Source organism: Trachypithecus francoisi, unplaced genomic scaffold (genome assembly GCF_009764315.1).
Source record: "Trachypithecus francoisi isolate TF-2019V2 unplaced genomic scaffold, Tfra_2.0 Lachesis_group4, whole genome shotgun sequence".
NCBI classification, from domain to species: Eukaryota; Metazoa; Chordata; class Mammalia; order Primates; family Cercopithecidae; genus Trachypithecus; species Trachypithecus francoisi.
The window spans coordinates 73,431,857-73,455,607 of record NW_022681469.1 but is presented as its reverse complement, the minus strand read 5'-3'; the positions used below and the strand labels follow the sequence as shown (position 1 = coordinate 73,455,607).

General features: G+C 35.9%; 1 protein-coding gene and 1 long non-coding RNA gene across 4 annotated transcripts in view; one reads left to right on the top strand and one right to left on the bottom strand.

Annotated features, from left to right (window-relative positions):
* The window catches only part of HEPACAM2 (HEPACAM family member 2), a 37,962-nt gene that overhangs the window by 8,134 nt on the left and 6,077 nt on the right, over positions 1–23,751 (top strand). For 2 of the 3 annotated variants that reach the window (XM_033194763.1, XM_033194764.1), the window contains 6 exons: positions 2,822–3,106; positions 9,621–9,917; positions 20,852–20,977; positions 21,063–21,087; positions 21,181–21,218; positions 22,552–22,625. In XM_033194763.1, coding sequence (XP_033050654.1) covers positions 2,822–3,106; positions 9,621–9,917; positions 20,852–20,977; positions 21,063–21,087; positions 21,181–21,218; positions 22,552–22,625 — 845 coding nt within the window. The remainder of the gene's footprint in view (positions 1–2,821; positions 3,107–9,620; positions 9,918–20,851; positions 20,978–21,062; positions 21,088–21,180; positions 21,219–22,551; positions 22,626–23,751) is intronic. The other variant, XM_033194765.1, reaches the window with a different exon arrangement.
* LOC117073633 lies at positions 1,519–4,721 on the bottom strand. The gene is made up of 3 exons (XR_004433300.1): positions 4,636–4,721; positions 2,481–2,546; positions 1,519–1,602 (listed from the first exon to the last, which is right to left on the bottom strand). It is a non-coding gene; the product is annotated as an uncharacterized LOC117073633 (long non-coding RNA).

Below are 23,751 nucleotides of genomic sequence, written 5' to 3'. Positions count from 1 at the left end.
TTGACAGTATTCCCCATTTTAATAAATACGAATTCCATTCTATCAATTGCTCCAGCCAAAACCTTGCAGTCACCGTTGACCTCTTTTTCTCACATCCCACATCCAGTCCACAGGAAAGCCTATTGGCTTTACCTTGAAAATATAGACAATTTCCAACCACTTACCACCCCCCAGTACTGCCCCACTCAATACCATAATCAGCCATGGCCTGAACTATCCTAATAGCTTTTCCATCTACTCTCCCTGCTTCTATTCCTGCCTCCTTCAGCTTCAAATCCTCCCATTGCTTCTATCTCACTCAGAGTATAAGTCAAAGTATTAACAATTTGCAATGCCCCACATACCCAGCGCCTATCTGACCCCATTTTCCTATCTGTATCCCCCTCACTCACTTGGTTCTGGCCATGCTGGCCTCCATGCTCCTTCTGGAACAGGCCAAAACACACTTATTCCTCAGGGCCTTTGTACTTGCTGTTTGCTCTACCTAGACAGCTTTTCTCCAAGTTACTAGCATGCTCCCCTCATTTCCTTTAGGTCTCAGCTCAAATGTCACTTTGTCTGTGAATTCTTTACTGACCACGCTATATAAAACATAATCTCACTTCCCCAAACACACACACACACACACTCTGAGAAAAGAGAGAGAGAGACAGAGAGAAGGAGAGAGAGAGAGAGAGAGTCACTCTCTATCTCCAATTCTGCTTCTCTCTTTTTCATAGCATTTATTACTACCCGGGCATATTATAGATTTTTATTTGTTTATTGTTTCTCTTCCCCACCTAGAATATGAGGTCCCTGGGAGCAGGGACTTTTTATTATTTGCTGCTTTGTCCTCAGTGCTTAAAACCTTTGCTGATCGCTAGTAGATTCAGCAACTATCTGTGGAGTAAATGAGTGGCCACAGAGGAGACTGGGGAGACTTCAGGGGAGTGAAGATGCAGAAGGTAAAAGCAAATGCCTATAGAGCAATTGTGGGGAAAAACAAAAGAGAGATCTAAAGGGAATTTCCATGAAGATTTCCTGTATGGTGTCCTGTCTCCCTCCTAATATAATATCCTTTCTTGTTAATTAGTAATAAAGTTAAATCTGCTTAGGAAAATGCAACCAAAAACTTAGTAAAGCCTCAATAGAGTTTTAGGGCCTGTGCCAAAATTCTTCTCAGAAGAAAAACTTCTTCATCTGAGTTATACTGTTTTAAGCAAAGGTATGATCACAATACCAGTGACTATTCTAATGATTGGTTCTTCTCATACAAGACTGTTGATGTGTTACCTATTTATCTCATACCACTTACAGTTCCACACACAGGTGCATTTGAAATAAAAGCTTTTTCTGCATATTAAATGTACACAATTTGTTTTTCTTTTTAAATCATAATATCATGAACATAAAGCTTTTCCCAATCTTTTGTTCTTGTCAGGGAAAAGGAAGGATTAAATTGAATAGATGAGCCAGTTGATTACACCCTCCTTGAAAAGTGCTAGAGGCTTCAGAACTACTCGGTTCCCCTATAAGTTACCTTTCGACCTCCTTTCTCTTTCACTTTCTTCTATCTTCTCTGGGATGGAGAATTTGGTCAGTTTGTTCTCTAATGCACATTTTCTAGTGTACAAAAATGTGAGCACAAGTCAAAATAAATCTACCTGAGGAAGATGCATCGACCCTAATTAAAAGCTTGACAGGAAATTGAAGTCTAAACATTGGACACAATCATCTCTCACTTATGTATCATCCTACTCTCTCTGTGTCCTGTAGTCATACATAGAAGGGGATTACTAAATACAACCCTCTCCAAAATGCAGAAGAGAAACATTACCAGATGTGAAGCCCTCTTCATTTTGCCACTGACTGCTGTGTGACTCTGGGCAAGCCACTGTTTTTATCAATTAAGTCAAGAACTTCAATGATTAAAGAAAATTGCCAAAAGTGGTTGCAGATTCTTACATAATTCTACCATGATTATATAATCCATCAACTTTACAGTTAAAATTCAGAGAGAAAATATTTACTCATTTTTGGAAATTTACTTTGACAAATATTAAGAGCCTACTGTGTGTCAGATGATGAACTAAGACTATTTTCCTACCACTTGACTTTCCAACAGGAATTTCTATTGGATTTGTATTTTTTTCTCTAATTTGATAAAAGCCCAAGAATATATTTTATCCTATTTTCAGACTGAGTCAGTGTTGAAATGCAGGCTCTGGTTTGTTAAAGTGACTAACATAATGTTACAACACAAATGCAAAGCAATTAAAGTTTATAATTGCTTCATGACATACATAGAAAGAATAATTGTACATATGTGATTCGCTAAAACTATCCCTCAGTTTCCCAAAAGTATAGCATATATTAGCCGTATTTTTTGCAGATGATAAAAATTTGAGTTCACCACATCTATCCCAATCAGCTGCTATTGGGACATTAGGACAAGTCAACACAGGGGAATAACCATATAAATTTTGCCTGGGAAAGTGTACCTTTATGGTGTTGGTAAAAGCACAATGAACAGGAAATAAGGAAGCTGGCATTCCATTCTCAGCCACCTATAAAGTAAAGGGCTTCATTAGATCATCCTTGAAAAGTAAGTTCTGGAATTTGATTATCTCTTACTATAAAGGATATTCTCATATTTTGACATTTTGCATTTTCCCTGGCTTTTTATTCTCTTCTCTTCTTTAGTTATTACCTGAGCTGTCTACATTTACAGTGTAAAATGCTGGAATAATTTCTCCAGGACTTCATATTGGAAAGACCTCATAAGGTTTTATTATAATTCAATGAGAAGAAAAAATCATTCCTATCTCTCTTAATATTGCAGATCCTGTCACAAAGCCAGTGGTGCAGATTCATCCTCCCTCTGGGTCCGTGGAGTATGTGGGGAACATGACCCTGACATGCCAGGTGGAAGGGGGCACTCGGCTAGTTTACCAGTGGCTAAAAAATGGGAGACCTGCCCACACCAGCTCTACCTACTCCTTTTCTCCCCAAAACAATACCCTTCATATTGCTCCAGTGACCAAGGAAGACATTGGGAATTACAGCTGCCTGGTGAGGAACCCTGTCAGTGAAATGGAAAGTGATATCATTATGCCCATCATATATTGTAAGTTTATTTTTTTTTAACTCATGAGTTTTTTGTTGTTGCTGTTTTCTGAGAGTATCTCCCAGGATAGTCACAGAGAATATAAGTACCAGATGTATTTGGCTTTTACCATTATTGTAGTTCAGTAGTTCTAATCATACCTCCTAGGCACTGTCGTATGAAACATGTCTACTAGCACAACCCTATTTCTTAAAGATCAAGTTGAAATACTGGCCAGGGGCCATTCAGGTCGTATTTCGTGATTCAGTCCATTGTGTGACCTCATTCCCAGTGGGATGCAAGAATCTCAATTTCAAGAACCCAGAACAATGCAGAGGCTGCAATGAAGAAACTGAAAAATACCTTGAGAAGAACTTTTTTCCTCTCCAAATATTACCATTCCTGAATTTAACATACTTTATTTTTCTCTAGTAAAATATTTTCTTTACATCAATTATTTCTTCTAGCTCTTTATCTGTATGTCTTTCCATCCCTACCTGCCTATCTTTAAACTCTAGCCATAGATTTAAATGAAAAAATCCTGTGGAAAATTGCTTAAGCAATTACAGGCACATGCAAATATCATTTTTGAAATATACTTTTGTTTTACTATACAGTTCATATTAATCTGGAAAAATGAAAATAAGATCTTTCTTTCAACATGTGCAAGTCTATGCACCAATCTCATTATTATCACATAATATGCTGTGATACATAGTATGGAAAATATAAAAATGGGAAAGAAAACCATAATCAAACCTGCGAATGTTAAACATTATGCTTTAGGCTCCTAAGGCTTCTTTCCTTCACGATATTATTTGAAAGAATAAGAATACCTCAATTTGAGTAAGTTCACACTTCACAGAATCTATCATTTGCTGACAGTTTGAACTTTCTTCTTTACATTATTTTAAACATTATGTATGAAAATCTCACAGAGAAACATCTATCACATGCAAAGAGTAATGACAGATAATAGAAAGAAGAACATTCAGAAAATTTACAAATGTGGGTTCCATTTACACATTGTAAAGATGAATTATCTACATGGCTTAAGAAAGATTTTGACTCTTGTTAATTGCTAATTGTGAACATTGCATTACTAATTTTTGTCTTCACTATTTTTACATTCAAATGCAGAATCCTTCACTTGGTCAACATCTTATCTTATTGATATTCATTCATTTATTTATTCATTTATGGACTCATTCCTTTATAGATTATTTGATTTTAAAAATCAAACATCAGGTCTTATTTGTGCTAAACAGTTACTACCTACCATATAATACGTACAAACACAACCCAGACCCATTAATTTAATAATTTTTCTTGCTGTCACTATTTTAGCTCTGTTTTTGTTTTGGTTGGTTGGTTTTGTTGCTTTTGAGTAACAAAAATTAAATAAAATGTATACTGTAATCTGAAGATTGGTTGTATATCCTATCTGTTGATGTGGCATCCAAATGTTTACAATCTTTATCATTCCCTGCAAGCTGGGAATATGTGCCTTGGTTGGTGTTATTCACACTTCTCTTTCTTCATCTGGTTACCTTCTTCTTCCTTCATGACATTATCCTTTCCAGAAAGGTTTGCCTGCCTCCACTTGTCTCACCACCTCAGTGTCACTAACAGGTTCATTGTGCTCCTTCAGCATCCTAGGCACTCTCATTCCTGGTCCTGTCTGCATTCTGTTTTCCCTGACTCTCATGAACACCACAAACCCAAACCAGAGTTCTGCATTCTTCATCTTTGTATCCATAGGGCAATAGCTGGCAGAGATTAAGAAATCAATAGTTTCTTGAACTGGACTAAAATGGAACAGATTATCTTTCTTCATATCCCTTTTAGATTCTAGTGTTACTTGATGATGCTGTAAAAAGGCTAAATTCCCATTATAAGATGACAGCTTCTTCATTACAGTGCTTTGGCACTTTTTTTCGTGACCTTTAGCAAAATCAACTATTCTGTTTTCTAAAGGCACTATTTCCATGAAGGGTTTTTTCATGAAAGTAGGAACTAATTTTTATTTTGGCTGAAAAAGTATAACAAAATCTATTAAGACTGACTACATACTTATGAGGTTGTGATGTCATAATCTGGTATTGGCCTTGGTGGACTACAATGTCAAACCAATAACTCAGACAAGTATCTACTTGCAGTTCATGATATGCCTTCAAGCTCCAGTTGTAAATAATAATCCAGTAACCACTGCATTTTGTGTGCAACATATGGCAATGCTGCAGTGGAGAGCTCTAAGTGATAAAAATTAAAGGGAAAATAAAAGGTCATTCACAGTAAATACTTACCATCTGTTCCCAAGCAGGGCGACAAACAGCATCATGATGTAAATTTAGGTACTGTTCCCACACAGTCATAAATTGTTAAAGAGAACAGATGATATGTGATTTTACAAGTCATTTAGTAAACAGCCATCCCCAAGGCAAAGGGTTCATTTCTATTGGGAGTTCTCTGCCAAAGGCAAGAAAGTAAACCATAATCCAAAGTCAAAATGGAATTATCCTTCTGCTTTCATCTTCAGTATCAGAGGTCACTCTAGTTGAATCACTCCAAATATCTCCAATTGGATGGCCCATTCACTTGAATAAGGTACTAGGCTGCCCCTCCAAGTAGCAGGATAGTCAGCCTGGAGTTCTAATGATAAAGGAAATAACTTCATAGTAGAGTCAGAAGAAAGTAGATTGTAAGCAACATATAGAGTGTGAGATGTAGTTAGATTTGTGTGCATGTGTGATAAAGAGAGAGAGAAAAAGATGCGTTAAAGAAGGACTTGAAAATCATCCATGAAATGTGGATATTGGTTCTCTGAGCAATAAAATTACAAATGACATTCTTTTCATCTTTGTGCTTCTCTGAATTTTAGGATTTTCTGAAAAAAAAAACATGCATTTCTTAAGTAAATAGATAAACTATATTACCTTTTAAGAAACATATCAGAAGCAAGGAACTGAAATGCTTCAAAGTGTTAGGTTCAAGAGTTGGAAGAGGTGTCGAGGTGGGGGCAAGGAAGTTTGAGGGATTTGAGGCTGCTTCTGAAGAGCCAGATATAGCATATAAATAAAACAGACAGAAGAGAAAAAATTACGCCAATCATGAAACCCAATAAATGAGGAAGTAACAAAATCAAAATAAACATGATTAAGGAAGATAAGCTAAGATAATCAGATTACTTTCTTTAAAGGTATTTTATTTTAAACGATCTTATTAAATTAGGTAATTGACCTTATTTACCAGCCTTGGCTCTAAATGAGTATGGGCTTCCTCTACAAATTAAACCCACCCTCTGAAACTGAAATTGAAGAATTACTGCTTGTGAGAATACTCCATTATGCGGCAGGGTCCTAAGGCAACTCCAAATGAGGAGTTCCCCAAAAAGTTTTGAGTAATATCAGCATGCTTGAAAAGGAGTAACACTCATTTTTATGTATATTAAATTACTAGACAATTTGTTTTCATAGCCCCATTCTCTATACCCCAAAAACCAGGGGGAAGATGAAGACCTAAATTTTTCTTCTTTATCAAGTCTGCCTTGCTCTACTCTTAGAAAGACCCTCAGACTTTAGTTTTTGTACATAGACTCAGGTCTCTTGCTCTTCCAAACTATAGTAAATTCCTCCTGCTGGTTTCCTTCAATGTGAACCATAACTGTGCCCGTTGCTTGGTGATCTTTCCTTCCCTAATGTTCTATCAATGCTGACAACATGAAGGATCCCTTCTGAACCACAAGGCCTGAGATAATAGCCATACATAGCATGTGATCAATATCTCAGATGTCCTCACTATGCCTAGAATCATACCATGTGCAAAGTAATCTCAATATTGATTTTGGTTGAGTGAGCAAAAACAAATTTTTGTTCCCATTACACTACTTACTGTTTAGTGGAATTCAGAATAAAAGAGTTCCATTTTACAGCACACTGCTCTAAAGCTTTTATCACAGTGGTTTCGCCTGAGACTGTGTCACAGCCTGAAATGAGGAAACAGGCTTCTTATACAGTAACAGGAAAGGGGCAGAAATTTCTCCTTATTTTAATCCTGTACCTTCAGTTCCTGATTACTTTAAATTGAATGTACTAACTTCTGTTTGCTTTCTGAAAGCAGGCTTACCTCATGCAGGTATATTAATAAAAACCCGTAGGGTTCCTTCACATTTCTCCATATGCCTTTTTCTCTAGAAAAAACATAGATTAGTCTATGCTTTCTAGCTAATCTATTGTTTTGTATATTCGTTTTCTGTTATAGCTTAGAAAATTTGTCTCCTCAGTGGCAGATTGTTCAGAAAATGCTGACATGATAGAGAACCACTCTGGGAATTTGTGAACTTGGGATTGGTTTGCCAATATCCAAAATGGTTTTACTAGGTTGGTGCAAAAGTAATTGCAGTTTTGGCCATACTTTTAATGGCATGGCAAGAATCCTGGTGTTTCAAAGGGGTTAGAAAGAATCTTGGCAATCAGTCCTCTAACCCATCTTTTTATATTAAAAGGTGAGGAAAATGAGACCCAAAAAGTTCAAATGACTTCTAAAGAATGCCTAGCTAATGATTGAAAAAAATCAGTTACCCTAATGTTTAGTTACTACATTCTATTATTCTGCATGTGGAGAGATAAATAGCTCATACTTTAAGAAAAATCAGGGCCTTTAAGATGAGGTCATCACTAAGCAAACTATCCATAGCCATATCCAGTTTGTAAATTCCCTGAGAATATGAATGTCTTATACTTCCATCTCCCATATTCTAAATATATTATCTCATACTTAGCAGCTCTCAAATAAATATTTGATTCATTACTTGATTGGATGATTACAGAATTAATATTAATATATAATTAGATAGTAATTGATTGTAGAACTAGTACTACAGTTAGATAACAATAAACTATTATGATATAGAAAGTTATACCACTTTATTTCTTTTTAGAGAAGTAATATGAATGATTAAGTGCATATATTTTAGAGTCCCAGCTCTGCTATTTAATAGCTATATGACCATGGGCAAATAAATTGTTTAAATATCAATTTCCTCATCTTAAAATTAGAATAATAACATCTACCTCCTGGTGGTTGCTTTAAATATTAAATATTATTATCTGCATAAGCACTTAAAGTGTCTTCTCATGGCAGATATCCAATAAATGTTGGTAATGAGCAGCTGAAAGGTGTACATAAGCATACCTAAAACTCAAAGATTTTTAGAATATAAGCCAGGATTTAGACTGAATGAGAACACCTATCTAGGTGAAGATTCTTTTTTAAATTATCCTTATTCTCTGAAGAAAGCAATGGGAAATGTGTCTTCACCTACTGACAACCTAACACCATAGAAATGGGAAAATGCTACAGGAGTACTGCAATGTGGAAAAAACACAAGGGGATTAAGTAGTTTATTGATAATCAATGCATATTAGTTAATGATAAGGAAGATGTAATTTTTTTTTTCAAATGGAATCCTAAGCTTAGCTGGGGTGTGGGTGGGAGGATTTAAAAAATTATTTAGCTGTTAAAATGTTGTAAAAATACCAAAAACCCCTATGTCTATCTGCACAGTGTTCCATGTGAAACAATGTCTTCTATAAATATTTTTATGGCCTACCCTAGCACTGAGAAGAAAAATAGATAATACCGAAAATATGGTTGTTAAAGAGAAAATAGTGGCCATAATCTGTTGTAAAAATATTTCGAGTATAATGACTATTTCAGAAATATTAATGTGTAGAAAGTAAAAAGTTAATCTAATAGACATAGAGAGTAGAATAGTAGTTACTAGAGATCGGGAAGGGTGGAGTGGTGGGGGGTAGCCAAAAGGTGGTTAATAGACACAAAAATAGTTAATGGACAGCTAGATACGAGGAATAAGTTCTTGTGTTCTATAGCACTATAGGGTGACTATAATTAATGGCAATTTATGGTGTATTTTCAAACAGCAACAACAGTAGACTTTGAATGTTCCCGAAAAAAGGAAATAATAAATGTTTGAGGTGATAGAGGTACTAATTAGACTGATTTAATCATTACACACTGTATATGTGTATCAAAACATGCAATCAAAACATCACACTGTACCTCATAAATATGTACAATTATCATGTCTCAATTAAAAATAATAATAAAACAAAATAAATCAGCATATAAAAATAAGCTAGTCATACAAGAACAGAAAGATTGAGTTTGTCTACAAGATTGTAGATTTATCAATACATTACTCAAAACCTTAGCATCACAATTATGATGACAGTATTTGTAAAATTATATATGAAGTTTCAGGCTTTTACTATTTCAGATTAGTTCAAATTACTATTTCAAATCAAATCTCAAATAATTTTCACTTTCATGGATATCAAAATAAAATATATTTAGGTCCTCATCATTTATTGGGAGTCTAAGCAAGGACCTGCTCGTCCAATTCTAAGATAAAGACTTTCAAAAATAGTAAAATGCTACTAAGCTCTCCCAAACTCAAGACCTATGTTGTGATTACTTATGCTACTTATCTATTTCTTTTTTTATGTTGATGCAGATGGACCTTATGGACTTCAAGTGAATTCTGATAAAGGGCTAAAAGTAGGGGAAGTGTTTACTGTTGACCTTGGAGAGGCCATCCTATTTGACTGTTCTGCTGATTCTTATCCCCCCAACACCTACTCCTGGATTAGGAGGACTGACAATACAACGTATATCATTAAGCATGGGCCTCGCTTAGAAGTTGCATCTGAGAAAGTAGCGCAGAAGACAACTGACTATGTGTGCTGTGCTTACAACAACATAACCGGCAGGCAAGATGAAACTCATTTCACAGTTATCATCACTTCTGTAGGTATGTGTGACATACAAGGAAGGGATCCTAATAAAACACGAATGCATGCTGGCCTTGCCCTTCCCCTATCTTATACCTATGTGGAAAAGAAAATCATTGTGGGATTATTCATATACTCTAAAAATCTCTCTTTCCAAAGTTAACGAAGCTGTGGTTTCTAGGACTCAAAGAAAGAAAACTCAAAATGAAATAAGGGAGAAATTCAATTCATTTGTGAGGGGCTATGAAGAAAAAGTGAATTCCATAAATTACTTCTAAATGTGCACTCTTTCTTTCCTAGTTTTATGAACAAAAATATAAGAGAAACAGCCTGCTCATTTAGAGGGTTTGTGTCTACCATTGCATTAGGTCAGATGAATAAATCTCCATGAGTTGGGAATCTGGTTTTCCCACTTCTATTTGATTCCCCTTCTCACTGTCTTTCATGGGCTCCCCTTCCTCTTTCACCATTTAAACACCTGAAAACTATGGAAGTTCACAAGGGGAGTCTCAACACCTTGGAAATTACAAAATTCTGTAAGTCTGTGAAATTTGGCTTTCTCTAGAAATCCTCTGATTATCAGAAATGTCATCAACCCGCAAAGGTTAAGAATTACTGCCCAAAATATTGATGCCCACCAAATTTTCATCCTTCTACACCTTCTCTTCTCTCTCCGTACATAATGGTTTTATTCTCCTGTATGATTTTCTGTATGATTTCATTCATTTCCAAGGCTTCATGTAACACTGGTACATCCCAAATCTATATCTTTAAAGCTTTAAAACTGTACACCCAGCTTCCTCTGGATGTCTCTGCTTGGAAGTGCCAGAAGCACCATACAGGTCCAACATATCAAAACTGAACCATCTTCTTTCCCCATAAATTGCTATTCTACCTCTATTGCCTATTTAAGTGAATGGCCCTACTAACTACCAACTTAAGACGGAAAGCTAAATGTCATCTCAGACTCATTCCTCTTGCCTATTGCCTGGTCCCACATTCAGTCACCAAGTTGTGTCCATTTCCTTCCTTCCTATTTCTCAGATACATTTTCTTCTCTCCTTCTTCCTTCTTTTGTCTTTCTTTACTTATTTCTTTGTATTCTCTTCTCCTTCTCCCTCTCTCCTGCCCTTTCCCTCTCTACTCCTCCTCTTCCTTTTCGTTTTTCTTCTTCCTCTTCTATAACTACTTCTAATACTACTAAGTCCTTCTCAGACTCTCCTTTGCACACACGTCAAATGCCACTTGGGCAAAATCTGGGTGCAGGTTTGGACAGGACATGGTGGTTAAGGTACCTATGACTGGTGGAAGAACAAGTTTATAAAAGCTACTACTCATTAATGTCTTTTCTATTGATGCCTTCTCTTTCTTCACCTTTATAGCACTAGTACCTAGAAAAAGACCCATAACACAGAGAAACTCAATATATTTTGTTGAATAAGTGATGCAACAATATAATTTCTTTTAATCCATAGGCTCAATTTTTCAGTATGTTGCCCTTGGGCCCTCTGCATCAAGATCACCTAGGGAGGTTGCTAAAAATGTAGCTTCATTAAGACACCTCAGACCTATTGGATCAGGATCTTTCAGGTAGCACCTGAGAATCTGAATATTCAGGACTCACAAGTGTGACAACCACTTGTTTAGTACATTTTATCTCCAGAGAGTTTTGAATTTATTAAAAAATGCCTGAAGAGCCATGAAGAATTATAAGACTATTGCAAACCTACAGGTCGATGAAGAAATGTATAGTGGATAGGTTCCTCCTAGGGACTCCTTAAGGTACCAGGAGGAAAAATCACCTAGGTATATTGGAATGTATATACTGTCATGGTGGGGTTTTTTAAATCTGAATACAATGCACTGTTCGTTATGATACCCACTAACCTTATTTGACTTTTGAGCCCTTAACACATTGCTATGCAACTGAGAAACTGAATTTTTAATTTTATTTCATTTTTATTAATTTTAATTTGCATATAAATAGCTACGTGTTTAGTGTTTACCATGTCAGACAATGCAGCTCTAGAATGTTTACCTGAGTTGCTTCATTTGGGCAATAGATAATAATATATATTTCTGGTAGAGCCAAAAAGCGTATGTGTTTTAGGGTGTTATAAAGTAAGCACTCATTCATTCATTTGTTAGCACCCATTATGGGCCAAATATCAGAGTAGGCACTAAGAATACCATATGAGAAAGGTAATTCCTTCTAACAAGAATTCCTGCTCACAATCTAATATGAGTGGCAAACACATAAACAGCTGAGGTACATCCTTTGCTTTCTGTTTTACTAAATTTTTTATAGGCTTAACCAGCTTTTCACCCCAGTAGCAAACCAAGACATAATTGTACAGCAAGCCATAATTAAGCATGTAAAATAGTAGCAATCCAGGTGTCATCTTCAGCTTGTTTCTCATGCTCACTGCAAGTGAAAACATGGCTGTAATATATAAAAGTGTACTACAGTAAGGCTTTCCCACGGCCTAAACTTTCTACATTAATATTTAGCCAAGGTATTCTCATAATATCAGAAGCCCCCAATATTTGATTAAGATCTTATTACCAAGGTCTAAAGACAGCTACAGTCTTAACGTCAGATAATTACCTTTTGCAAAATCTAAAAAACCTGTTTGACCTGTACAAAGAGCAAGCATTTGTTATTACAGTAAATAAGAAGAGCAGGTGCTTATTTTTCAGAGGGATTCAGAGCTGTCAATATTAGTGACCTCTTTGTGGCTTTTAGAGCTATTTTCTAACCCCCAAATGTCCACAGAGCTTTAACTCAAACAGCAACAAAATGGCAAAGAAAATGAATAGTATTGATGTGTTTTGTTAAATATTTGTTTTTTCTAAGTTTCAAAGTCAGTGAACCTCTGCAGTATACATTAAGTATACACCAACCTACGGTTGTAAATGACCATCACTTGCAACTATCAATTGAGCCTACTGACCATCCACTCTGATGAATAAACTCTTGAGATCTGTGAAGAATTTGAAATCATTTAAAAGGTCAAAGTACCTGCTTTTGAGATGTTTCCAGAACCGAACTGGTGTTTGGTATAGCCAGTGAAGTTGTAAGAAATAAATTAACCTCTTACTTCTTAATAAGGCAAAACATTTGGCTGACCAAAAGGTTTTAGCAATAGAATGTGGAAGCCAAAGGAAAAAGGAGTCAGAGATGACTCCAAGATCACAGATGTGGAAAGAAAATAACAAAGTCAGGAAATAATCAAGTTTTATTAGGGATTTTCAGTGGGGAGAGGAAGGCTAGAGAGAACAATTAGTTCTGTGTTTTTCTGCCTTTCTAAGACTGCAGCAAACAGTGACTTTTACCTCTTTGGACTATGATTCACATCTAATTTGAGATATTAATTGACCTTTTTATATCTTCATGGAACTATCCTAAAGGAGACAGAGACAATAGGCAAGTTCACACTGCTAGTGATAAAATAATATCCTAATTCAAAGCCTTTTTATTTATTTATTTATTTTGAGATGGAGTTTCACTCTGGTTGCTCAGGTCAAAGTGCAGTGGCATGATCTCAGCTCACTGCAGCCTCTGCCTCCTGGGTTCAAGCGATCCTCTTGCCTCAGTCCCCCAAGTAGCTGGGATTAAAGGCATGTGCCACCACATCTGGCTAATTTTTGTATTTTTAGAAAAGACGGGATTTCACCATGTTGGCCAGGCTGGTCTCAAACTCCTGGCCTCAGGTGATCCACCCACCTTGGCCTCCCAAAGTGCAGGGATTACACGCATGAGCCACTGTACCCAGCCCAAAGCCCTTGTTTTTAACCACTATAAAAACTGTCTCCTTTGGTATAACTGAGAATGTTGATGAAACCATATGGTCTTTCTAAAAGATAGGTATAGGGTCACACATAGAGTATAGTGTGTACTTTCTCATCACCTATCTAATTTAATGCTATGTATGTAGAGATACTCTGGTTTGTCTACAATATGTATAATTTCATATTAATGCAAAGTTAGGAAATACATGTAACTGAAAATAATGTCTATGATATGTTTCAAGAAAAGAATAATTATTAAAATAATTAGCTTTGTGTTTTGAAAAACAATATTTTATTACCTTAATTAAGGACTTCCTTGAATGCAGATGTCTCTACTTTAAAGTTTTAACTGAGCTTAAATTGCTATTTTGACATGCAATGTATAGACAGACAGATAGATAGATAGATTGATAGATGATAGATAGATGATAGAGAATGTTTATGGAAATGCAATCATCTGATCAGAATTCAAATGTTCACAGTTAATGAAGGCATTCAATTGTATAAATAGAATTCCCTAAGGCCATGTGGGCGTAGTTTGAGATTTAGCCATAATGGAAATGTTTTCAATTCGTATGTGATCCTGAGAAAGCTACCATTTTTTACATTTATTTATATTCCCCATCTTTTCTTAAAGAAGAGAACAGGAAAAAGACTCAAGGCAGGAAAATGAATTGACTGATTTTTTCTATCTGGAAATTTCTCAAGTCAAGGCCTCTAGGAAATGTATTTTACTTTGGGCCTTTGGAAATGACAATTAAGATGGAACTACAAATCTGACATTCAGACCCTGAGACCTAAGGGGATGTCTCCATGAGCACCCAGCATTGAACAACTTTGTCTGTCAGGTGGGCTTATGATGGAGTGTGGAAATGGCACACTCCTCAACGTGGCACCTTCATCTCAGGAGGGACACGAGTCAGCTACCATAATCAGTGAACAGATTGAATGAGAGAGATCTCAAGACTTCATTTTGATCTAGAAATAGATACACAGACTGGTAGCATATGGCTGTCCTGCACTGAGTGCAGTCTCAAACAGCAGGGTTGTGATACCATGGATACCACACCTCTTGCCCATATTTGCACTTAACATGTTATTCCATTTTATTTGTTTGCCTAAGGAGGAGGCAAATAGCATTTGCACTATGGCTTTGGCACATGAGTCCATCATGTTTAAATAATGGGGAGAATGGCATGCTATGTGCTAAAGAATAGTATAAACTCTCTGAAAGGAGAAAGAAGGAAGCTCCTGCAAGTGTCTAGAACTGCAGAAGCGATCCCTATACATTCTCTATGGCAATAGGCTCAGAATTTCCTGCTGTCTTATTTTCAAGTTCAGGTTCTGGAAGTTCATCTTTGCAAAAACACTTGCCTATGGCTGAGACCACACAACTGTGCCCTTTGATTTGATCCTTGACATATTTGGCACTTTTTGTGTGCGTGAAAGGGAACAAATTTCAAATGCTGGACCTAGTAAATCTTGTGTGTTCCTGGATAGAGGAGCAGTGTTGAGAGCAGAGAGCCAGGATGCTCTAGAGAAGAGGCCTAACAGGAAAGATCATTTCTTCCGAGAAAAGGATTGTCCCTATTCCTCATTCTCCATGGGGAAGACTCTTGGCCTTTGGCCCAGCCGTGGTTTTGGACTGACAGGCACTGGTCATTACAGGAAAGCTCTCTGATGTAAGGCAAACACAGGCCAAGGCAAGAGGCAAGAGGGCAATAAGGAAGGAGCCTAAAGAAATAAGGAAGTAATGGAGGAGGGGAAGAGTGGGATCCTCTGTAGGAGAGAATGTGTACAAATTAAGTCATTTTACTAAATACATATCAAAAGGGACAAAAAGTTAAAAACGAAGGGGAAGGGAACATATGTATCTTATCTAGTCTAAGACATGCGATCATTGTATATTAAGCCTTCTGCCCGACTGCAGAATCACAGAAGTGTCTGGCAGAGAGCGGATGCCAGCCAGAGTGAAGCTTCACTATTAAAATGAGAACTGCTTGGAAATAGTAATTATTAGGATATGTTCAAGTTTAAGAGGGAAAAAACAGCCGAGACTACTCAAGTGTTTTTGTGCAGTTTTGCTCATGGTAAAGCACATTGCAAAAATTTGAATAGAATAAATTAGCATTGAATTCTTTTTTGAGGAGTCTTCAGGGCTTATAGAATTTTGGTGATGGCAGTCTGGCTATTAAGAAGTGAAAGATTTGAAGCACATGAAGTCTGATGTCAGAAAAAGTTAGAGGAAAAACTGATATATAAGAGCCTACCTACTAATTGGAAAAACCAATCTTTGACCACAGATTAACAGAAAAAGTTGAACTTGAAGTCAGAAAAAAACCTGTCTACTCTCAACTCTAGGACTTACTGACTATGGCAAATATTTTAGCTTCTCTGAGACTCTTTCTTTATCTGTAACTGTAAATGGTGTTATGAATTTTCTTTTGTAAATGGAAAACAAATGTACATTTGATTTTATGTATATATAATATTTAATATATATTTAATTGTGCATTATCTGAAAATTCCCTTAGCTAGTTTTGATTTTATTGTCAGATCTAAAATGATGAAATAGAGAATTCACTTGCTAAAAGTGGTGCCCAAATCATATGATATATGTTAAATCTTGTCACTCTATTATTTGGTATTTTTTATCAATTCTTTCTTTTTTATTATTGCTTATCAATTTTTCTGGGTTTTTTTTTTTTTTTTTTTGCTTTTTTATCACTGTCACTGTCTCAGAAAGCATTCTATTTGCCTTTATCTTATTGACAACCACAGTGAAGTATGGGTCCTTCTAAATTTATATCTTAGAAATGAAATTGACTAAATTTTGTTGGGCTTCCAAAAGTGCACCTCTAGGATGGTAGAGAATCTGGAATTCTATTATGTAAAGAACAACAAAATGATCTGGGGATGTTGAATCTGAAGAAGAGGATTCTCAGGGGGAGATGTGAGAGTTTCATCAAACAATTAAGATGGCCTCATATACAGAGAGGATTTGATTTATTTGTTGTTGCTTCAAATAGTAGAACTGAGTAGATTTGGGCTTCATTTGGGGGAAGGATTTCTATTTCTTCCATAATGATTAGGCAAGAGTGGTGGAAAGAGCATGGAATTATTGTTAGACCTTGCTAAATTCAAATTTGAGTACTGGAGTCTTAGATTTCCCAACTGTAATATGAAACTAATTATTGTATCGTAGAAGCAGTACGTGGTAAAACTATTAATTTCGATTAGAATTTTTAATGCCTAAAGTCTAAAAGACAAATAAAAATGTATAACTAGCAAGGAAATAGAGAAGAAAAGATAAATCAAATTCTGATTAATTTAAATTAGTACAAGAAAGAAGAGAGAAAATAAATAAAAAGGTAGGAAATATAGAAAAAAATAATAAGATTGTAGATCTACACTGAAATATATTACTAATCATACTAGGTCTTAGTGCACTAAATATTCCAACTAAAAAACATGTCAAACTGGATACACACCTTATGTATGAAGATACTGAAAGGTTGAAATTAAGTAAATGAACAGATAAATCATACAAAAAAGAAAGCCAGCGTAGCTATATAGCAGGTCTTCTAATAATGTTATTTCATTTCAACATCATTTCCTTATAATATTGATGTGAAAAAGTATCAATTCCCACTGGGGCCACTGTGTGTGTGCAGTTTGCACATTCTTCCCATACCTATACGGGTTTTCTCCAGGTATTCCAGCTTCCTCCCACATCCCAAAGATGTGCACATTCAATGAACTGTCATATCTACATGGTCACTGTCTGAGTTAGTGTGGGTATGTGTGTGAGTGTGCCCTGAAATGGGATGGTACCCTGTCTGGGGCTGGTTCCGGCCTTGTGCCCTGGGTTTCCGGGATAGGCTTCTAGCCACCTGCAAGCCTAAACTAGAATAAGCAGGTTGGAGAATGAATGAATGAATATGAATGATTGTCAAATAAAAATTTATAAAGTCTAGGATAAGCATATAAATGCATGACAATAAATGATGTGATATGAAAGTGCTCCACAAGACTACCAGATTTGTGATGTTAGTTTTTGAACTGCATGATGCTAGGAGGTGCTTTTTACAATTTTCACTTTGTAAACATTTATTCCTTGATTTAACCCATTACCACTACCACTGCCATCATTCACGGATTCACCAAAAATGGAGTGAATAATGATCTGACTTGTTTTTATTAATCTTTATTAAATGTATGTATAGCTCACATTTATTTCAGTGTTTGATATTAGAAATGTTTGGGATCTTTATGTAGACCTCTGATATTTTTCTGACCAGAAATATGTTGTAGAGACTTAGCTCTTGTTTATATCAATTAGCCAACGGTAAAATTGGTTTCATTATATGTTGTTTTGCTCAGTCACAGTTTCCAAGAATCAGCTGATGTTAAGTGAGGACTTATTGTACTGGTATAAGATAAAGTATATAAAAATTAGATGAATTAGATAAATTCTTTAAGACAAGAAGCATTAGGAAGTATACCTAATAAATAGCAAAAATTGACCAAAAAAATCACAAAGTGGGAGATTTTAACATATTTATTTCAGTAACTAATGAAACAGACAAACACTCAGTAGGAATAGAGAAAGCCTGCCTCACCTAGTTGAAATAATATAAATACTACATGCAACAACTGCAGAATACACCCTCTTCATATGACTATTTGTATAGTCATTTAAAAAAATCAACAAACTTCAAAAGACTGTCCTCTAACGATAATGAAATTAAACTAAAAATTGATAATAGAAACAACACTAGAAAATTCTCAAACTTAAGAAAATTAAGCAACAGACTTCTAAATAACCCATAGGTCAAATAAGAAATTGCAGTGAAAATTAAAAAACATTTTGGACTTAATGATAATGAAATTACTATGTTTTAAAACTCAGAAAAATGTTGCTCTATAATTACATTGCCTACACTTCAGGAAATGAGGGGAAAATAATGGAAATTAAAGTGAAAAGTGTATTGTGTGTGTTTATATGTTGTGTTAAAATAACATATATATGTGCAATTTTTTTGAAGACTTTGTTACTAGCATGCCACAGATATAGGGTCCTATTTACATAACTTTATGTAAACTTCTCTGGCTCCTCCAAGTCATAGAGTATCAGAGCAAGAAGAGAACTTAAATGCCAGTCACTCTTGCCTCCTCATTATACTAATGTGAAAATCAAAACCCTGAGAGTCAAGGGGCTCACCCAAAGTTACACAGCTCTTCAGAGAGAACAATCCCACAAGAGAATAATATCTGAGAAAAAACTAAGATCTCACAAAGAGACTACCCAAGTGCAAAGTGGTTCCAATCTAAAGGTCAACCTAACAGTGGAAGAATACAAATTATTCTACAACTTAATATGAGGCAAAAGTAATCTAATAAGCTTCATGATGTCCTAGTCTCTTATCTAGAATCAATAAATTGTTATTCTAGTTCATTTGAAGCTGCCTTTCATTTATTTCTCCTGCTAAGGTTTGAAAGAGTTTAATTTAAAATCTGTTTAAAGGCAATAAGTAGGACACAGCTATTATAATCCCATAGAAGAACATTTTAAGAATGCAATTCTCTGAATGCATGTCAGAAATTTATAAACTCCCCATCAGAAATTGTGAAGATTTTTGATAATGAAAAACAACCTTGTCAAACTCTTTAGGACTTAAGGGGAATATGGGAATGGTGTTGTATGGGGAAATTAGAAGAGATAACCGATTTCCATGATGTGTTTACTAGATTTTTGCACATATGATCTACACTACATTATTAAAAGATTCCTGTAAAATTAAGAAATGAAAGTATTCTAGGTGGAAAAGCCAAGAAAATTAATGTAGGTTTATACTGAGAGAAAGAAAAGATTAAGGCTTTCTGCCTTATTTTGGCTGTTGGAGATCTCAGCAGAGATTTTGTGGTGAAAGATGACACAGTGCAGGCTGGATATTTATTGCAGAGCTGTGTAGCCACCATGGTCTTCACCACACCCAGATTTTCCAGGCTGTTCTCCACTGCTGAACAGAAATGGCATCACATGACTTTCACTCCCATATTAATCTAGACAGAGACAGGCAACTGCCATGATTTATTTCCACACCCATATCTGACTCACATGCTAATATGGAAGACATCTGTTACTTTCATTTGTTGGAGGTTAAAACTACTTCTTATTATATAGATTATATATATATAGATAGATTAACTAAACATATTATAGCCTGAAGCTGGTGTTAACATAGCCACAGTTATGTGTTGAAATTATATTAAAGGGAGGCATCATTTAGTGTTAAGAGTCTGGGGTAACTTCTGGACTCTACCACTTATAACCCAATTGACTTTGGGCAAGACTCAGCTTCCTCATCTATTGGAAGGGATGATAAAATAATCTCTCTTTTATAGGATTGTTGTAAAGATTCAGTGAGTTAATATGTATCATCCACCCTTAGAACAGAGCCTGACATATTGTAAGCACCCAGCAGATGCTATTAGCACCATATTTTATATAGTGATATTAATAAAGGGAATGACTTATTAAACAAAGTGAATTCTAGTCAAAAGGTGGGACTTTAAATATTTTTTTAAAAATCACACATACATCCTATTTTAAGAATTGATGTTTCTTTTTTTCTTTTTAATTTTTTTCATCATTTATGGTAAGAGACATTTCTTTATTGGCCAAAAATTACTGAAGTGTGTTTGAAATGAACACCTCCCCTCTCGCACCTTTATTCACATGCCATCTCCCTAGAAAATTCACATACTTGAATTATGCTAAAAAAGCAAAATGGAAGGAAAATGAGAGAACAACTTAGCATTTAGGGATGTAGAGATGATGAGATGAAACAGATCTAAGTTAATGTGGCAAACATAACTGAGAAGTACGACATGAGATATTTGCTACATCTAATACAACACAATCAGTTTTAACTTGGGCAGTGCACCACATTTCCAATCACAGGTATCCCTAAGGAGTTTAGTGTGTGTTGTAAAATAAGTGCATTCCTTCCATTTGGTCTCTCTCTTTCTCTGTGTCTCTAATATACATGTTTGTATGGTTTTCTTCAATAGCGTCTCGTTTTAAATAAGGCATTTAAAAAGTCAAGTTATATACTGTAGCAATTTATTGCTAAAAATATATTTATCTTTTTTTTAGGACTGGAGAAGCTTGCACAGAAAGGAAAATCATTGTCACCTTTAGCAAGTATAACTGGAATATCACTATTTTTGATTATATCCATGTGTCTTCTCTTCCTATGGAAAAAATATCAACCCTACAAAGGTAGGTTAAAATTACAAAAAAAAAATTGAAGCTGTATATGTGTACTAAAAATAATCTTACCATTTTTCTTCTCTCTTGATTTTAGTTATAAAACAGAAACTAGAAGGCAGGTAATGCATCTGTTTCTATGAAAATAGTTCTTTCCTTAGATGCTTTTTCCTCAATTATTATCCCTGACAAAAATACCTATTTTGTCTTTTCAGGCCGGAAACAGAATATAGGAAAGCTCAAACATTTTCAGGTAATGGCCAGGCTGAAAAGGGCTATTATCAGTTTTAATGTATGTTAATTAGTTGTGTTAATATTATATATTATTAATGTAATATAATTAATATGAGCTAAAATTAACATTAACAGTCTCTTACCTTTGAGTTAGTGCCTTCACTTTACAAAGTGCTGTCTTCTGTTTTGGTTTTATATAAGTCACACAAGTCTGTACTATCAGCCTGGAAGGCACTCTTAACTCCATTTTACAGTCAAGAGAACTACTCATCAAAGGGATTAAGTCACTTGCCCACAGTCAGTAGGATCAGTGAAATTAGTTCTGCTAATTCATTGATTCTATTATCATTATTTTGAAAATGCCAAAGCGTTCTATCACTTTGTTCATTCCTAAGGTAGGTTTCATGCTGGCAGCTCCATCCCAAAGAGAAGAGGAAAAGGTTTGGCAGGGGCCAGGGTTGCTTCTTTGTCCCCACTGTAACCCTCATTACCATCAATATTGACTGTACTGAGTTATTATAAGTTAACAATGGAGTTTTTGCTCAGGCCACAGAGTCACAGGGAGCCAAGTTGCAGTTTTATATGTGCCACTTTCCCCTCATGTCACCTTAGGAAAATTATTTTTCTTGACCACAACTTCCTCTTCTAAATAATAGGGATTAAAAACTTCCCCCTTAAGGTTGCTATGAGAATTAAATAAAATGAGGTGGAGTGCCTGATATGATGCCTGGATGTGTAATAAATGTGGGCCTTCTTCCTCTTTTCTAGCCCTTCCTGACTTATAAATGACAGAATGTCAGAGCTGGCAAGGGCCCTAGAGGCTATCTCGTTCCTCCTAACCACCTCTACCCCCATCATTCTGTAGACGATAGTTTATGTGGATTGATATTGTAATGTATTTTACCTTTTATGTATGGGAAGCTTCAGTTAGTTATTTGCTCTGTTTAGTTCTGATGGTCTCTGTTAGATCTAACGGGGTGCAGTAGATACTATGGGTAGATCAAGAGCTGCTGTGACCTTCAGGCTAAAGCCCTGGTGACCATGAGTCTCTGGTAACTGAGAGTTACAAAGGCCAAGCTTGCCCACCTGTGTGTATTTAAAGATACAACAGGCTATTCTCACATCTGGCCTTAAGAATAATTGTTCCAATTCAGTTTTGATTCTCAGCTTCAGAAAGAGTGATTTCCAACACTGCTTAATGGCAATACGACTATAGGGATTAGGAAATGTTAAATTCATTTTGTACCTATACCATTTAAAGCAGACAATAAAGATAAGTTTTACAAAGTTTTAAAAAAAAAACAGCAAATCAAGGCATTTGGTTTGTAAGTAGTATTTGTTTTACATTTCAGGCCATGAAGATGCTCTGGATGACTTCGGAATATATGAATTTGTTGCTTTTCCAGATACTTCTGGTGTTTCCAGGGTTGGTTTTCCTAGTGGCTGATTAACCAAGAAGTAGAATTCTGCTTCACCAGAGGTGTAAGCAGCATTCATTTAAGCACTGGGCAGTGTGATCAAATGGCTGCGTTACCCATTACTGCATTAAGCAGTGTTGACTTACTCCATAATGAATGGCATTGCCAGATTTGGGGAGCTAAAGCATCTTACTTCACCTTTATAAGTAAAGCTAACACAAATAAGGAAGTTATGCTAATTCATAAATAGTCTTTACCTGGTAATCTCAGTGAAGAGAGAACTAACTAGGTTGAAAGTCAGGAGAACTGAATAAATAGGCTGGGCACGGTGGCTCACATCTGCAATCCTAGGGTTTTGGGAGCCCGAGATGGAAGGATAGCTTGAGCCCAGGAGTTTGACATCAGCCTGGGCAGAGACCCCATCCCAACAAATATTTTAAAATTAGCCAAGCATGGTTGCGCATGCCTCTAGTCCCAGCTTCTCGGGAGACCAAAGCAGGAGGATCACTGAGCCCAGGAGTTCAAGGCTACAGTGAGCTGTGATCACACTACCGCACTCCAGCCTGGGCAACGGAGTGAGACCCTGTCTCAAATAAATAAATACTGAATAAACAGAGGATCAGGAGACCCTGATTTAAGTCATTCTGCATCACTTGGGTGACTGCAACCCATCACTTTACTGAACTCTCTCTGTTCCTCAGTTTTCCCTTTATTGCCCCCTCATATCTTTTGACAACTTTGAAAGCCAATTGATCACACTCTTAAAGATAACTCATGCTTCAGAAGGAAGTTACCATATAGGCCCAAAGTATGCAAGTATACATCTTTATTATTGCCCTAAAAGTGCATGATGGCAAGGGAGCTTTCTTATAGTTGAAGTCATTTCAGTCCAGGAAAAAAAAAAAAAAAGTTTTTTAAAGCAATCAGTTTTGCTTAAGACATGCAGAATGTTTCTCTGAGCAAATCAGACTATTAACACTTTTACAGATTTGTATAGAACCAAGTTTTCCTCTGCTTCCTTATTCTGCTATGAGAGTCCATTTAAGGAAGGGCACCATAAAAACAGATTACTTGCTTCCAGTCATTCTCATTTCCATTTGTTAAAAGGACTATTTGCCACTAGGGAATGGTGAC